The sequence below is a fragment of the Pelodiscus sinensis genome, chromosome 2 (assembly GCF_052426305.1).
Source record: "Pelodiscus sinensis isolate ZL-2025 chromosome 2, ASM5242630v1, whole genome shotgun sequence".
NCBI classification, from domain to species: Eukaryota; Metazoa; Chordata; order Testudines; family Trionychidae; genus Pelodiscus; species Pelodiscus sinensis.
Genome location: NC_143053.1, coordinates 181,954,189 through 181,971,665, shown reverse-complemented (window position 1 = coordinate 181,971,665; position 17,477 = coordinate 181,954,189). Strand labels below are relative to the sequence as shown.

Genomic DNA, 17,477 nt, shown 5'->3' with positions numbered 1-17,477 from the left:
TAATAACAGAATCTAAATAGCTCATGCTCTTTTCTCTCTCTCTCCTTAGGACCATCTGTCTGAGCCACGTTCCCCAGCCAATGGTGATTACAGAGACAGTGGGATGGTCCTTGTTAACCCCTTTTGTCAAGAAACGCTATTTGTAGGACATGAGCAAGTGTCTGAAATATGATCCCACACCTGCCCTTGTATTGCAGTTCCATCTTTAGTGTCTCCAAATTATAAATAAATATATATATTATAAATATAATCTTTGTGTAACCCTGAATTATGAGAAATGTTTTCAGCTTTTTTCCCCTAAAAATTGTCAACTTCTTTTTTATAAGTGTGGTAAAACTTTACAGAAAACTGTGGCTTTATAAAATAAAAGTATTTCTAAGCAAAACACCTACTGAACCAACTGCTTTTCCTGCTATCATTTACTAACTGCTTTTACAAAATGCTTAGTCAGTATCGTCACTACGGAAGGTTAGCCTCTCTGAAGACTGTGCTTATTTGGTACTGCACAGGACTCTTTTTCCAAGGGACGGGCCTCTGCTGTACACTGGGAACCCCACCGTTCATTAGGTTTCACCAGTTGTAGTCATGTCTGGCTATAGAATCCCTCACCAGGAACTCATGACCAATGTAAAAAGCAAAGACTCGGGATAGCTTCTTCAAAACAAGTATGATTTTGGTTCATAGAAATGTAACTAGCAGACAAAAAACGGGTAAAACAATAAAAGACTGACCACACATTTTCATACCAAAACTTAAGTCTTTCTTTGCTAATTTAAACAGGCCCTTAACTTATCCAACTCTGAGAATCAGCTTGCCTCTCCCTAGACTGCCTATCTAGGTCTCCTAGAATCTCCCCCTCTTGGTCATGCTTCTTTGATCAGAACCAAAGCTTTTTGTTTTTATGTCTCACCATGACCTTCCCCCTTCCCCTCCTCACGAGTGCTTTGAGTTTAGGTGAAACATAAAAGGTAGTAACTGTGGTGTAGTCTTGCGGAGTACTGATCATAACACTTAGTCTGAAACCACTGACATTTTTTGCCGGAATTAACTCTAGTAGTCACAGAGCCAGCGATGCAGTAACAATCACAGAAATGCAAAACTGGAAGGGACCTCTAGTGTTCACCTAGTCCAGCCCTCTGCACTAAGACCGGGGCAAATAAACCTAGGCCATCCTTGACAATTGTATGTCCAACCTGTTCTTAAAAACCTCCACTGATGGGAATTCCACAGCTTCCCTTGAAAACTATTCCAAAGTTTAGCTATATAGTTAGAAAGCTTTTCCTAATCTCCCTTGATGCAGATTAAGTCAAGTGTTTATTTTCCTATCTTCAATGGTCATGGATAACAATTGATCACCATCCTTTTTTTAACAGCTCTGAACATATTTAAACATGCACATACAATATTCATTAAGGGTGTGTCTAGACTACATGGTTCCGTCAACGGAGCCATATAGTCTAGAGACACCCTAAGATAAAACAGACTATCGCCCTTACTTGGTACACATTCCACATTAGATTCACTCGATAGAGCAAGTGCAGGAGATCTCATATGCTGAGATATGTTCTAGCTGTTTCTGTGGGATGAGTTATGAAAGAGACAGCACCACAGTGAGCCCCTCCTAGCACTCGCACTGTAGACCCAGACAGTGTGCTGATGCTAGCAGTTGTGGAGCTTTAGGGAATTGGCTACCAAGCCTGGCAGCAGTTCAGTCATTGTGCCAGCAGGGAATGGACAGCGAGATCAAGGGGTTGGAAAAGGCACTATCTCCTGTGAGCATCTAGCCGCACAAGCAGAGGAGATGAATGTTTCATCTTTTATTAAATGAGATATTTATGTACTGTGCTCCCACAGTGCTCTCAGAATACCTCCGTTCTTCTGCAACATCGCCAAATCCCCAGTACTCCTCCCATCAAACAGTGTTCATAGGAATCTGGATAGCACATAATATGCACAATTCTAAGAGAAGAACAGTGCTGTCAGGGACTAATCCCCTTCTCGTTCACAGGCAGCACTCACATTGAAGTCCTGGTGAGGATGCAAGATTTGCAGTAGATTCTATAGAACCAATAGATCGCGATCTACCAGTAGCTCTTGAGCCCTCTCTGAACTGCGCACCTTCGCAGTGCATTTACATTAGATTTCCTCATGTAATGTAGGCAGGGCTTCAAGGAAGGGGCGGGGCAGTAGATCTTCACCTGTTCTGAGACTTAAAAAGTGATCTTGGGTGTAAAAAGGTTGGAGACCACTGCTATAGGGTATAATGGCAGTAAAGGACATCCATCTTTTAAGCCTGCCTGCAAGCTGCAATAGCCAAATTAAAACCGTGGTGGGTAATAAGGAGCAAGATGTATTAAAAGTAGTAGAGAACATGAAAACTTTAATGCCATATCTAAAGCAGCGGTTCTCAAAAGGTGAGACGGGACCCCAAAGTGGGTACTGACCCCATTCTAATGAGGTCACCAGGACTGGCTTAGACTTGCTGCAGCAAAAGCCAGAGCCCCACCAGTCCTGGTTTCAGCCCTGGGCATCAGGGCTCAGATTACAGGCCCAGGATCTTGGGGCCACAAAAGCAGTTTAGACCCATCCCTTCTATAATGCTAAGACACTATTTTGAATCTGTGCCACAGTCTTCAGAGATTTATAAAACCATAGCTGCTAAGGACAGAATGGATATCATGGGTCATTTGGTTCATCTCTTTAAATCAGAGCAGTCTCGTTTCTCTTGCTCTCTAAATCAGTAGATTTATTGTCAAGTTATTGTAGATGGCTATGGACATTGAGAGGATTCAGGTGCACATGCTTAGTGGAGAGACAAAAGCTGTGCATCCCTCTATCCTTAACTCTGGTGAATGAAGGATAAACGCAGTATTTGATGAGCATCAGATCTGATTAGGGCTTAAACTCCACCAGCAGTTTGGCCTGTGGAAAAGGCTGCAGGACACCACACACAGGCTGTGTCTACACTGCACCCCTTTTCCGGAAAAGGGATGCAGATTAGACACTTCAGAATTGCAAATCCGCGGGGGATTTAAATATCCCCCATGGCATTTGCATTTACATGGCTGCCGCTCTTTTCCGGCTTGGGGATAAGCTGGAGAAAAGCGCCAGTCTAGACGCAATTCTCCGGAAAATAAGCCCTTTTCCGGAGGATTTCTTATTCCTACTTTCAATTTGGAAAAAAGCGGCAGCCATGTAAATGCAAATGCCGCGGGGGATATTTAAATCCCCCGTGGATTTGCAATTCCGAAGTGTCTAATCTGCATCCCTTTTCCAGAAAAGGGGTGCAGTGTAGACACAGCCACTGTGTATTTATAATCTGAAGCATAAAAGAAGAGTGAACAGAGCTAAACTCATTTCTTCCTCAAAGACGCAGGTACAATTCCCATTGGGTTAAATAAGAGCTGTACTTATTTCTCTAAGGGCTGAATTGTCAAACTTGGTTATATGAGCGGACTGGAAATAGTACAATATAGATTATCTGTCACAATGTGTATACATATGTGCATAGGCTTTGAGTCACACCTGCTAGTATCAAGGGTGTCAATTCAAATTTCACTCCCTTGTGCCAGCAACAGTCACTACACCAAAAGGGGATTCACCCCTGTAGAAAGGAAAGTGGGATTTATGCCACCAACATCTCCTCAAGGTACTTCCAAGGGAGTGTTCCCTTCAGCTCACCAGTGGAGTTTTCTAGAAGGCCTCCTTCACAGGTTCCCTAATCAGGTCACTGATTTAGTACATTCCCTAGCATGTCATGGCCATCACTAGGGCCCTACCAAATTCTCGGTCTATTCTGATCAATTTAACAGATGGAGGGTTTTAAAAAGTGTCCATTTTCATGATTTCAGATGTTGATATGTGAACTTTTATGGGGTTGTAACTATGGGGGTCTTGACCCAAAATGGGATAGGGAGAGGCTGCAAAGTTGAGAAGGGATCCCAAGTTTGCCACCCTGACTTCTGTGCTGCCTTCGGGGCTGAGGTGGAGATGGTGCCTAGAGGTGCCAGAGATTTCTAGCTGCTCTCCCAGGCCAGTGGCCGAGTAAGGCAGGCATTCCCAGCTAATTTGGGGGCCTGCAATAAAAATGGGTGCCCCAGACCTGGAAGAAGTCCTGGGGCAATAGCTTCAACTCAGTACCCCAAGTCCCAGCAGGAGCCTCCAAGGAAGGAAGCCCAGAGTTCCAGGGCCACAGAGAAGCTGTGGAAGAGGGGAGAGAAGCCCAGAGTCCGGGCAGCCTTAGCCACAGCCATTGGGAGTGGAAGTTCACAGCCCCAGCAAGAATCACTTGGGAGGAAGCCCTTAGCTCGGTGCCCTGAGGGCAAGGGAGGGAGGAAAGACCCGAGGCCTAGGCTGGAGCCACTGGAGCAGAAGCCACCCAACCCCAGCAGAAGCTGCCAGGGGAGGATGCCCTGAGCTCAGCACTCAGAGCATGCAGGAGTGGGGGCAGAAATCTAGAGTCCAGGCTACCATGGCTGCAACTGCCAGGAGCAGAATCCCTCAGCACCAGCACAAGTCTCTGGGGCTACGTCTATACTGCACCCTTCTTCCTCAAAAGCTCATGCAAATGAAGCACGGAGTAGAATATCGTCACACTTCATTTGCATAAATAATTAGGGGGCCATTTTTGCACAAGAGACTTTTGCGCAAAAACCCTCTCTTGCACAAGAGCTGTTCTTCCTCATTTTTTCAGACGATAGAAGACGTGATGTAGAAAAAAATACATGCTGTCCCACATACCAGGAACCCTAGCTCCCATACCTAGGGAAACAAGCATTAAAAAATTTGTAGTATACAGATGTTTTGGATGACATGGCTTAGAAAGGACATGATATTTCCATTTTGCATATACAAAGATGCTAATTCAATCTTAATATCTAGAACAAATGCATCTACCAATGTTCTCCAATTTCTGGGAAAGTATACACCACCACCACAGCATGACAAAAAGCTAGTGAATCTAACCATTCTGGCAACAGAAATTTCCCTGCATACTACAGACACCAAATCTGCCGTGCATTAACCTTCCTGATAACAAAAATAACAACATACTATACTATTCTGAAAAGTCTATGGGTGTTAGAAATCAACAAGGCATATAAAGCAGAGGAGTAAGACTAAATTACTACTAGAGACAGCAAACTAAATCACTACAAAATGCTGAACAGATTCCACTGGTACTCCACCAATTAGCTCCTATCCTAAAGGCTGATGATAGCAAAAAAAGATAGGGATTTAGGCTATGGGATTGCCTCAATATAACAAAATACTGGCTAGAAATCTGCCTCCCACAAAAAAACCCCAACAAAACAAAACAAGTTAGACAAACGACTATCAGCAATTATCTAATTATTATGTCAGCCTGCTTTGAGTACAGGGGAGTAGACTACATGACCTCTTGTGGTTCCTTACAGTTCTACACTTCCATGATAATCTAAATAGGACAATGCATGAAGTAAAGTACTTCTCAACATGAGTAAGGGTAAAAGAATCTAGCTGTGTGTGTGTGTGCTCGCATGCACAATGTATATATAAAATGCTAAAAATCTGTCTGGCTTGCTGTCTAAAAAACAGCAGTACTATTTTACCATGTGCACTGTAAGGAGTTATTGTTCTGCATTCACTGTAAACAGCTTTGTCCTTTTCATACTTGCAGCAGTAGCAGCAGAGAGATTTCTCTTTAAATGGATTTGCTGACCCAATGAAAAGCCCCAATGTGACAAACATGCCTGTGACGATCAGTGAAACACAATGTTAACATTCCAGAAGGGGACAAAGCAAAAACACAAAACCAAAAATCTGCTTGGGTCTGCACATCTGTCCAGTGTGGGTATGGCTCAAGGGGCTTCAAGGCAGAGGCAACTTTTTTTAGTGCAATAGATTCGAGCAACAGCATGCCCATGCCAAGACGCAGATCTTCATTCTTGGGGCAACAGCCCTCTTCCTCCATGACTGAAAGCACTGGGGCTACCAGCCAAAGGTTAAGCATTGGAGGTGGAGGAAGCCTACCAAGATCTCGAGGTGTCTATGTGGGTATTGTCCCCACTGGAGGCATGAGCAGCCTAGGGACCCGCGTGTCCCGTAGAGCCCTAGGCATCAGCAGTGTCTTCTTACAAGGCCTGCGCAGTTCCTGTTCAGCTGTGCCATTATCTCAGGGGCTGGAGAAGGGAAGGGGCCTATCCTATGAAAGCCTGAACGGAAGCCTGGTGGAATACATAGAGAAAGTGAGAGCTCTAGAACAGGTCAATCAAGAGCTTGAAGAGCATATCAGAGTCTACCTGGAAAAGAAGTCATCCAATGTCAACAACTGGGAAGCACTGAGAGAAAACTGGGAAACTATCTATCATCAAGTGAGTACAAGATTTTTAACAATGACAAAGATGAGTGAATCATTAGCAAACCCCTAACAGTGGGTTTCGATGCTGATGATAAATGCAGCCTGATTCCAATGCACTATGTCTTGGATGAAGGATTTCAAATCTCCATCATAATTAGTATTATCATTTCACAGTGTATTGTGGAAAAGACTTATTAAACAGGAGAGGAGCTCCAGGCATTATGTACACGGGAGTGATTGAAGCGCACCCCGTGGTGTTATAGTCTGGCCTGATTAAAATCAAATCAGTTGTTTTCTCTTAGTTGTGGTTATTACAGTGAGGAACAGAATTATTAAATGAAAGCTACTAAGAATGAATGAGTTTATCCACCAACTTGATATCATCACAGTCTTGTTTAATTAGCAATTCAGAGTTCAGTTTTATTCTCTCATTTGTGTAATCACATTTTCAAAAGCTCTATTTAGTTAAAAGTAATAATTATATAACCACAACTGGATGGTTCCCACTTGGACACTCCTCCCCAACTCCTCAGCCCTTCACCACTCTCTATCCTCCACATAATCAGTGTTTTATACAGTGTTTTAAGGCGGCATATTCTGCACAAGAAAAAATATTTAGCAGCTGACTGTAAAATGGAAACTGTGTTTGTATCATGGATAATAATAATAATAATAATAATAATAAAAAATCTGGAAAGCCAACACAAACCTGCAAGTGATACTTTTTGTGGGGCTAATGAAAGGTCAATGCAAAAACAGCAGGTATTGGAATCTTTATGTTTCACTTGTGCAGTATGCAAAAAGCATACACTTTCATCTGAGATCTCAAACACTTTAAAAATATTTACCATCTAAGTCTCACAACATGTTTAAAGTAGGATGTTTTCTAACTGGGCAAAGGGAGGCATACATAGGCATAGTAACTTGCCTTGGAAAGACAATGGATCAATAGCAGAATCAAAAAGAGAATCCAAGTGTTCCGAGTCCTGATCATATTCTTTAGCCATCAGACTTGACTTTCTCCTGCTGGAGAATTAGTCCCTTTATTATAATTAGCAAAACAAGGTGGGAGAAGGAAAGACACTGTTTTAGTGTGGTCCAATGGATACAATACCCAACTGGGAGCCAGGAGACCAGGGATCAATTTTGAGCTCTGCCATTCATCAATTATGTATTCTTTGGCAAATCACTATCTTTCTGTACCTCAATTTCCCTATCTAGTAATAATTATGCTTTCCTCTTTTGTAAAAGCTTATGATTTTCAGATCTCAAAACTATAAGTGTTACTATTATATTGAGATTCAGTGAACGAATGGGAGCTGAGTAGGAAAATATTAGTTCTCTCTGACAATGAGTGCCAGACCCCAATAAACAGGGTAAGCTAAGTCTTCCCTAATGTAACAGCTTGGCAGATTAAATGTCTGAGGAGTCATTTTTCCCCTTCAGCACTGTACAGAGATAGACATGCTATATTACTGCCTCTATGTTCCTAAAAAGACTTTCTGGGCTAACTTTTCAAAACATCTGGCTTTTGCCTGCCAATAGTTAATGTGTGCATGCACAGATACTCATGTTGGTACATACAAAACCCCACATTTGTACACACAAACTAGATAACTGCACACACACACACACACACACACACACACACACACACACACAATACTGTACAGGAGGCCCCCGACTTGTGATGTGATTGATTCCTGGGGAAGAGTCGTAACTCGAACCCGCATTTACAATAGGCAATGTGTGCCATCGTAAATGCAAGCCAAGGATGCAAATCGGGGGGTTCTGGCCCCTTCCGCACTTACAAAAATGGTCGTAAGTGCAGGGGGTCAGAACTCGGGTGGTTGCAAGTCAGGGCCTCCTGTACCAGATTTGAAGTTGCGTGTGTAATACACTGGCTTAATGAGCATGACCATGTCACTCTCTAGTGCAGTGTTTCTTAAACCATGTGCTGCAAGGCAGTCGGAGGTGTGCCGTGAAGAACAGAGTTCAAAATGGCCCCCCTTAAAGGGGAAGGTGACTTTTTTTTTTGCTCAATAACTTTCCCCCCAACCCTTTGCTCAACAAAAAATCCGTTTTCTTTATAAAAAAAATATCGTTTGGTGTCCCTCTGTCTTAAAAAGTTTAAGAAACACTAGTGGTTGCTACTGGCTGATGATTTTGAAAAACGGTTACTTCTTTAGCATAAGTGGCAGGGATAAGTGATTATGCTTTCTCTGCTAGACTGAAGAGCCCACTGTTAAATATTTGTTCCTCAGGTAGGTATTGACTGACTGTACCCCTTAACTTTCTCTTTGCAAAGATAAATAGATATAGACTCAAAGACCTCAGTCACTAAAAGGAATGATTTCTAGTCATCGTTTTGTGGCTCTTTGTTGAGCCCTCTCCAATTTATCAACCTCTTTCTTGAATTGTGGGCACCAGAACTGGACACAGTATTTCAGCAGAAATCATACCAGTTCCAAATATAGAGGAAAAATAACCTCTTTTACTCCTCCTTGATATTCCTCTGTATGGATCCTGAGACTGTATTGGCTCTTGTGGTCACAGCATGACACTGAAAGTTCATATTCAGCTGATTATCCAACACAACCCCTCATAGTTTTTTCCCCCAGAGTCACTGCTTCCTTATAAAGGAGGAAAACATACCCTCCTTGGTTGAGTAATTATTAAATGTTCAGAGCCAAAGAAGAGTTTAAAAGAGAGAGATTGCTTGACCTTCCCACCTTTGAAAATATTGGCAATGTACGGTGTTTTAGAGTATATAACCCACACTCGTGTATAACCAGCGCTTTTTCTTTGCTGTGTAAAAAAAACAAACTTAGATTACCCGTGGATGTGTGTAACCCACAGGTTCTATAGGCTAATTCACGGTAATTGCACATACCAGGGGGGAATGGAGAGTGCAGCGCAGGCAAGCTAGCCGGCCTGCAGGAGGGGAGCTGCACTCACGCCCAGGCCCCATGCAGCTGCAGCCAGACGCAACCCACCCTCCTCTGGGCGGGGGAACAGAGAGCACAGCACAGGCATGCTGGAAGCTCGTCAGGCCCTCCCTGCAGCGGAGCAGAGCTGACCCAATTCTAATGGGTAAAAATAAACTTGTATACCCCGCGGACATGTATACCCCGCAGGGGAGGGCGGGGTTTGTAAAATCGTGTATAACCCGTGGGTTATATGCACTAATTTATGGTACTTCTAAATGCTGAAATTCATTAAATAAGTCCTGTGTTTCTTTCAGACTTAATTCTTCCATTTAAATGGATATGGACAATGGGTGACTCCAACTGTACTGAGGTTGACTGCAAATGAAGGGGTGCAAAAGGAAAACTCCAGTGGTCTTTCAAAATCTCAGAATCATATAAATCTCCAATGAAATCTCAACAGTGATGAAATTGGCCCACCACATTATTCCATTCCTGTTATTCTGTACTTTTGTTGCTTGAACTATACTATTTGCCAACTGATAGACAAAATAAGTTCCCCTTGCCCATTTCTCATACACACACCCAACTGAATACTCATGGAGTATTAACTAACCTTTCATCCCCTAAACATTTACTAATATATTTCACAAAATCATATTTCAATCATAATTCACTTAGTTCCTGTAGAAATCCTCAAACTCTACGTCTGTCCATCTAGCATGCTCAAAATTAGGTATTTCACTTACCAGGATATTTCAAAAAGCGTAGTCATACTAGCGAAAACAAACCCATTTTATTTTTGTAATGTCACTGAATAGTTATCTGTCATTTATGTTTAAATTACATCTCTCTAGGACAGTTTCCATTTAATTTTCTACCTGCCCTTTAAATAGAATCATAACAGTGAATTTTTGCTACCACACATTTCCATGGTAACTGATTTTGATGTCATTTCTAAAATGACTGTGATTTCTGTATCAACAGTAGGAGGATGCTGGAAGCTTAGCGCCACAGTTAATAGCTTTCGGACAGAATATATTTTGGCTTTTCAAGTTTGTATAAAATATTTTGTCATAATATCTCAGAATGTGCATGAACAATTAAGCAAAATAATGCAGCATATATCACTTCTTAGTTACTATTGGCCTATGTATATTTTTTTCCCTAATGGCCACTTAATGAAATCTACTAAATAACTACGGTAATTGGAACAATTGTTTGACATTGTATCATCTGTTAAATTGGGATGTATGATTAGAACCCTTACTTACATGTTGTTCCATAACTCTTGGAAAATTCTGTTTTATTTTTCTGATTTCCTATACATTAGTGTCCAATATTGAAGCCAAATCTCATTATGAGGTCCATTTACTCTTCTCAATTTAAAAAAAGAAAAAGGATAAAGCACAAAGTGTTTGAGCGGAATAACTATAAAACTAATTGGTCCATTTACACTCAAATGTTGCATTTTATTCAAATAAAATAGAGAAAGTATGTCTGTGAAGATCCCTCAAGCCAAGACTCCCTTCTGTTTTAACACTGTATGTCACTAAAATTTTGTATCTGTGGCGCACAACTTCAGAAAAAGATATTAATTCGAACAATAAAAGATTCCCAGCTAAGAAGCATTAAACCCCAATGTAACAGGTTAACCCATATCCCCACTAACTTTCATGGAAGTTATATTGGTTTCAGAGTGTCTGATCTTTATAAGCAATCCACATGCAGAATTCCCATTAACTTCAGTAGGAATTCTATACACAGAGTGTTAATAGGATTGGGTCTCAAATCACATTAATGAGTATAAAAAGAAATATTTTTAAAGTTCAGCACATACATTACCCCTACATTAGAGCGATAGCGAATCCAGATTGTAGCATGTTCCTTTATGCTGTTGATTAAGGGCTAAAATGGCATCTACTGAATCACCTGGTATATACACTACTAAAGAAATACAAAACCCTTTTTACAAATGTAACCCCACCAACGTGTTATGTGAACCAGTGCACATCAGACTCTGCTACCCGTCACCATACATGGACAGGTTTTTAAAGAGCCACCAACTACCATGCTTCCCTTAAAAAGGGGAGTTGTGGTGAATGTGATAACTATCTCGGGGCAGTTAGTAAAAATAATTTAATTTTGCTGTGTTTGAGAACTGCAGAGCTTGAAGGTCCATTCCTCCTTTCCAAGGGAAAAGTCTCTCTTCTAGCAGAATTATTTATCTTGTTAGCAGCGGCCAGAGGATGTAGGACAAGCAGCAGCTGCTGCTGCTGCTTGTCCTAATAGCATCAGAGCTGTCGCTTCCCAGAAGGCTGTGGCGGAATGCAGGCAATTAGGGAAACATCCTGACTGCCCAAAATTGGCTTATAGTGGCTAATATGCACATTCTGTGCAATCCCTGATAGATTCCCTTTCTGTTTATAGTGCCCTCTTTCTGTTCCTCCCTTACTGGTATATTTAGTAGCCTTTGGCCCCCACAGACTTATCTATTTTAGTTGGCTGACCTAGTATAAGCTGCGCTGTGGCCCTTTTCCTTAGCTCCTGATAGAAAAAGCTTTAAGCTATAGCTACTCTGCTCACCGTTCTGCCTATCTGGCAGCTGTCTCTAGAGAAAATGAGCTGGGAGCTGCCTTTCTGACTGAAGAAGCGGGACATGGAGGATACTACTGAGCAACTGGAAGAGGCTAATAGTCCTCAGACTCCCACAGGACTTCTCTGAGGCTAAGAACTTTGCAAAAAGGGATTGGCTATTTTTATGGATAATGAGAATACACAAAGTTGTCATAATACACGATAGCAAAACATTTTGGAAAATATAAATTTCACAGTTCAGGTTTTAACCCAAATTTCTAGCTATTAGCAATCAGGAAATTGTCAATCACACTTTACAAGCTGCATTATCAGAAGTGAAAAGTGTACCTCTCTTTGAAGCATCAGGTAATGGCCACTGCCAGAGACAGGATACTAGATAGACTCATGGTGTGATCCACTGTGGCAAATTCCATTTCCTGTGAATATTGGGAGGATTAAAAACAAATTGTAATACATGTTTATGAGTTCACAAGAAAAGTATGGAAAAATTGCACTTTGGCATTAGTCTAAGAATTAAATCCATATATATTATTACAAATATGAATATAGAAATATATTTTGAAACTCAGAAAGATTAACCATGCTTTTTATTTTATAACACTTTGTATCCTAGGATCTTGAATGCACTAGAAACATTAAATAATTAAAATGTACAGCACTTCCATGTTGCAGAGAAATATTCTCATTTTACAAGTGGAAAAAGCAATATTTCAATGTTACTTGCTGCATAAGCCTTGTTGTTTTTAAACAAATATAGGTAAGGATATTTCCAAAACTGTTGCATCACTCATTGTAGCAGGATTACATATTGCAAAAAATATCAATTTGCATCAATATTAATTTTTCTATTCAACTTCTGATGCTAGTAGAAGAATAAAATTGAACAAAAAAGCCACTAGATGGAAGTCTTTCATAATTTTTTGTTAGGTTACTCTTTTGTAGACTAACATCTATACTTTTTCACAGCTAATATAAATATACGGGAGATGATTTTTCAGGATTCCAAGTTTCTCCAAATGTTATCCATATATATTTCTTTTCCTCAACTCTATCATCTAGTTTTTAACAATATAGGTTTGGTTTTGAGCTGTGCTGAAAAACACAGCTCTTACTGATTTCAATTGTAGCAGTATAAGAAACTGTAGATATTCCTATTAGTGATGGACTCAAACCACAAAATTCAGGTCTGAATCCAGAATTTAAAATACTTTGGATTCAAAGACTGAACATTTCCAAAATTCAAGACAGCCTGCATCAAGAGTAGGCCATATAGCAAAGTTAACCTTAGTGTCTCAGTAAAACTTAGTACAGGCAGTCCCCGACTTACACGGATCCGACTTATGTCGGATCCGCACTTACGAACGGGGCTCTCTCGCCCTGGAGCTCGCAGGCAGTGGTCCGCCACCTTGACCTCCGGGGCGAGAAAAGCTGCTCCCGGTGCCCCTGGTCTGCTGGGGACTGTCTCCAGCAGACCAGGGGCACCGGGAGCAAAGCCGCAGTGGCGGCGGGTTCTGTGCCAGAGCAAAGCCTCAGAGGCGCGGCACCCCACCACTGCGGCTTTGCTCCCCGTGTCCCTGGTCTGCTGGGGGGGTGCAGCTAGTGTCCCCCCCCCCCCCCAGTAGACCAGGCTTTTGTTGTGGACCCTGGGGCAGAGCAACTGGGGCGCTGCCGGTTGGTCCCGCAGCGCCGCTCTGGGCACTACTGGACCAACCCGGCAGCACCCCAGCTGCTCTGCCCCAGGCGTCCCCAAGACAGCCGCTGCTGAAACTGACCAGCGCTGACTACAGGAAGCCCGAGGCAGAGTTGCTCTGCCCCAGGCTTCCTGGAATCAGCCGCTGATCAGTTTCATCAGCAGCTGACTTGGGGACTTGGGGTTCTTAAGTTGAATCTGTATGTAAGTCAGAACTGGCAGTCAGTTTCAGCAGCGGCTGAATCTGGACGCCAGTTCTGACTGACTTACAGATTCAACTTAAGAACAAACCTACAGTCCCTATCTTGTACGTAACCTGGGGACTGCCTGTACTACTGCAAATGTGTGTTATTATTCTTAAAATAATTGGAACAGAATGTGTTATATGTAACTTAATTGAAATCAATGGGCTATACCAGGGATCAGTTTGACCCACTGAGATATATAAACCCAGCTGTCTGAAAGATCACCAATTACGCCCCTCTTGGATTTCACTGTAAGTTAGATCATTTTACTCACACATCAGGAGGCCCAGTTTTATTTGGAAATGAAATGATTAAAGTACCACAAATGAATAGTATTTGATATGAATAATAATAAGACCATTATTCAGGTTTGTTTCCACTACTCAGGACACATGGTTAGTCTAAATATGTATATTTGTTATTTATTCATTTTTGGGCAGACAGACTCTCTGAGAGGGTGGATAGTCAGCAGTCTATTGACATTTTACAAGATACATAAAGCTGAACCTCTCTATTGTAATGCATCCAGGAAAGCCAAGAAAGAATCCACTCTAACCAAATCCAAAAGCACTGGACAATTCTTTTTCTGGCACAGGAGACTAACTGGCTCACCTGTCACTATGGTTCCAATCCCATTTCTACTGCAGTAAATGGCAAATGTTCAGAGCATCATGGGGCAGGAACATGCACTAAATCAGTTGCCATTATGGGCCTTATCCAAAGCTCACGCAAGACAGTGTATTCAGTGGAAAGACTCCCAATCAGTTTGGGGTCCAGCCCTCTCAAGGAACTCCCTTAAAAAGGAAAAAAAGCTGTGATGCTCTCACTAGTAACAGCAGTAACAGTGAAATAGGTTTGACATGATAGCGGATTCAGAACTGCATTTCTGATAAAATTCCAGGGATTTATTATTATTATTGGATGAATGTGATACATAGGAGAGCAAGAAACTTTAAATCATTATGCAAGTTCCCTCAATCAGACTTGCAGCTGTTCCTCACTACTGACCTGCATCATCATTGCTATTTTAGTGTCTGATCCAACTTTCCAACTTTTATTCAAGTAACTGAAAGATATGGATCAGCTTCTTCCTATGAGAAGAGATACACCCTTGCTGTGCTGCAAAGTGGTTTTTTCCTGTGCTCAAATATTCTTTAGGGACTTGGGTCCACATCATGAAAGTTATTTAGGCTAACTTCCACTGGAATTAACTGAAGTTAGATGCCTACATACTTTTGAAGATCAGGGATTATATTAAGACCAAAAGCTTATTTCACTTGGACACTACAGATTTTGAACTCATCTGGAGGTGGATAATTAAAGCAAGAACAACTATATATTGCAGGTCAAATATTGCTTTCGTTTGCACTTTTGCAACCACACTGAAGTTTTGCCTCTCTGACACTGAAATCAATAGGATTGCATGGGTTTAATTGTGGACAGAATTTGACCTATTGAACTTAGTGCATCAAAACAAAGATTTTCCCTTCTTGATTTATGCTCTTCAAGGTGGCAAGACAGAATGGTTAAAGTTACATATTGGGTGAAATTCTTAATTTTATATTTTCTGGACTACGTTCACATGTGTCATAACCAGGTGCAATTTCACTGGAGTCAAAGGATTTGCATCCTCTTACACTAAGTTTCAATATGGCACTTTAAGTTTGGTGATTAATAAAGCTTAATAAATAACTCGCAATACATAGATAATTCTGTCTAGTTTTGGCGGTGTAATGCACACAATTTCCTCACATTTACTTCTTTTTCTTACTTTTTTTGACAAACTACTTTAAACCATATAGACTGGATGAGTGAAAAAATGGTTTCTGCAAAAATCCACACATGCAACGTCGCAATGAAAATTTGATTGCAAGGCTGTCTGCAGAAAAAGTAAAGCAAAGGACTCAGATAAAGCAAACATTAATTCATTTAAAATTCAATAAAAATGTTTTGCAGTATTCATCCGTGTTTGATGGATATGGTCAAAATTCAGTGCAATTAAAATGCAGTCCAAAATTCTTCAAAGGAAAACCAAACCCCAATGCAGGATAGAACATGACAAAGTAAGTGCCCCAGAAAGGGAGAAATTCCCACTATTGCCAAAGGTTCAGCACTAGTAGTGAGGAAAAGACTAGGCTGATCCTGATCTTTATTCCCCTCCACACTAAAACACAGCCAAAATAATGGGGCTCCCTAGGGCATTTGTCTGTGACAGACCCTCTCTCAGCACTGCTGCCATGAGTCCCTCCATCTCCTGCTCCCCTTTCTGAAGTGATGCAAAAACAGCTCATCAAACCCCTTAGATTCTTATTGTACCTCTGTTATGTCCTCAGTGAACTGCTCGTTCATGTAGACAGACTGATTGTTTGGAAGGTAGGGTGTAAGGCCAGCAGAAGTGAGGGTAAGCTGCTGAAGAGTGGGGAAAGGAAGACAAGGACTTGAGTGGTGAATGGAGGATGTGAGGGGATTTTTAAATGTGCTTAACTTTATAGTGGTCAAGAGCAGCCCTTAATTACATGCTTCAGCCACTTGCAACACTTCCTACCTAAATCCTATGACAGGAAAAATGGATAAGTATTTATGTCAACTTCAGTCTTTGATACCTCTAATTATGTAATCTAAAGTGTTTCGCATTTTGCTTGAATATGACACTGGATTTTTCAAGGTTTGAATGAGTTGGCCCAGAGGATCATTTATTTCCCAGTTGCTCACTTAGTTAGCTTCTGTTCAAAACCTTTCGATCATGCCTAAGTTTTGTTTTTCATTAACTCAAATGTTACAGGTTTCTAACATGTCTTAGAAGATGGGTACTTAAACACCTATCCCGAGGATAGATGTTTGCTTGGGTGTAAGAACTCCTGAGCATTAACATCTGATTTAATTGTCTATCAAGTCCCATCTCCATTTGTTGCATTTAGTTGGATGCTTTACAGAAAGCTCTGGCATTTAGAACACTGAATTTCATTCAACCCTATGGTAAAAAGTGTCCAGAATGTACAGTATTTTAATTCAGCTCAATCTTCTGTGTATCACTCTCTAAATGTTATGCAAAAGTTAGAGTTATTATAGTAATTTGTTGGTGGACATATTTCTTTTTCCATTAAAAGCAAAGCTAAAGGCTCATTCTGGATTTGTCTTTAATTCTGTGTTCCATAAGTAGCACGGGGTGTGTAGAACAATGTATTTTTAAACGTTCTTGAGATTTACTCCTGCCAGTTCACTTAGGACTATGTATGACTCTCTCACTCACATTGAGTAGTTTCTTGCCATATAGTTGAGAGTACTTGCAGAATAAGGTACTAGTCCGTGAGAATCAGCATGGCAAAACTGAGCTCTTTGGTGGAATTCACAGCCTCTTGTGTTTGCAAACGTGGGTATTTTTATTCACAAAGAACATTTATGGAAAGCAAAATATTATGATTAATAGCCAAAAGAAGGAATTGTACTGCAATTACTCTCTTGGCCAGTTTGAAAAGCTCTTTCCAATCACAAAATACTTTTGTCTAACAGTCACACGTGTTCATGGATAGATGTGTAAAGAAAAAAAAAAGACTCCTATTTATGAAGCCCATGCCACACAATTAGGAATCTCAAATATTATTGTAGGTTTTAGTCACATGATATAAATTGGAAATACTCACTGGATGAAATTCACTACTGAGTACATGGCCCTGTACAAG

At 41.1% G+C, this 17,477-nt stretch overlaps 2 protein-coding genes and 1 long non-coding RNA gene across 22 annotated transcripts in view; 2 read left to right on the top strand and 1 right to left on the bottom strand.

Moving 5' to 3' along the window:
• TMEM108 (transmembrane protein 108) overlaps nt 1-2,963 on the top strand; it is a 279,934-nt gene extending 276,971 nt beyond the window's left edge. For 9 of the 19 annotated variants that reach the window (XM_089776594.1, XM_089776589.1, XM_089776593.1 and 6 more), the window contains one exon: nt 50-2,963. In XM_089776594.1, coding sequence (XP_089632720.1) covers nt 50-172 — 123 coding nt within the window. In that variant the 3' untranslated portion in view covers nt 173-2,963. The remainder of the gene's footprint in view (nt 1-49) is intronic. The other 10 variants (XM_006133142.5, XM_075921906.2, XM_025189702.3 and 7 more) reach the window with 6 other exon arrangements.
• The window catches only part of LOC112547465 (uncharacterized), an 86,936-nt gene that overhangs the window by 65,561 nt on the left and 3,898 nt on the right, over nt 1-17,477 (bottom strand). Inside the window, exons 1-2 of one of the 2 annotated variants that reach the window (XR_012901913.2) lie at nt 14,410-15,673; nt 12,190-12,278 (exon numbers count right to left, since the gene is read on the bottom strand). This is a non-coding gene — a long non-coding RNA (uncharacterized LOC112547465). Of the gene's footprint in view, nt 1-12,189; nt 12,279-14,409; nt 15,674-17,477 lie in introns of those variants that run through there. The other variant, XR_012901915.2, reaches the window with a different exon arrangement.
• BFSP2 (beaded filament structural protein 2) overlaps nt 3,313-17,477 on the top strand; it is a 39,992-nt gene continuing 25,827 nt past the window's right edge. Inside the window, exon 1 of the mRNA XM_006133140.5 lies at nt 3,313-6,350. Coding sequence (XP_006133202.2) covers nt 5,895-6,350 — 456 coding nt within the window. The 5' untranslated portion in view covers nt 3,313-5,894. The remainder of the gene's footprint in view (nt 6,351-17,477) is intronic.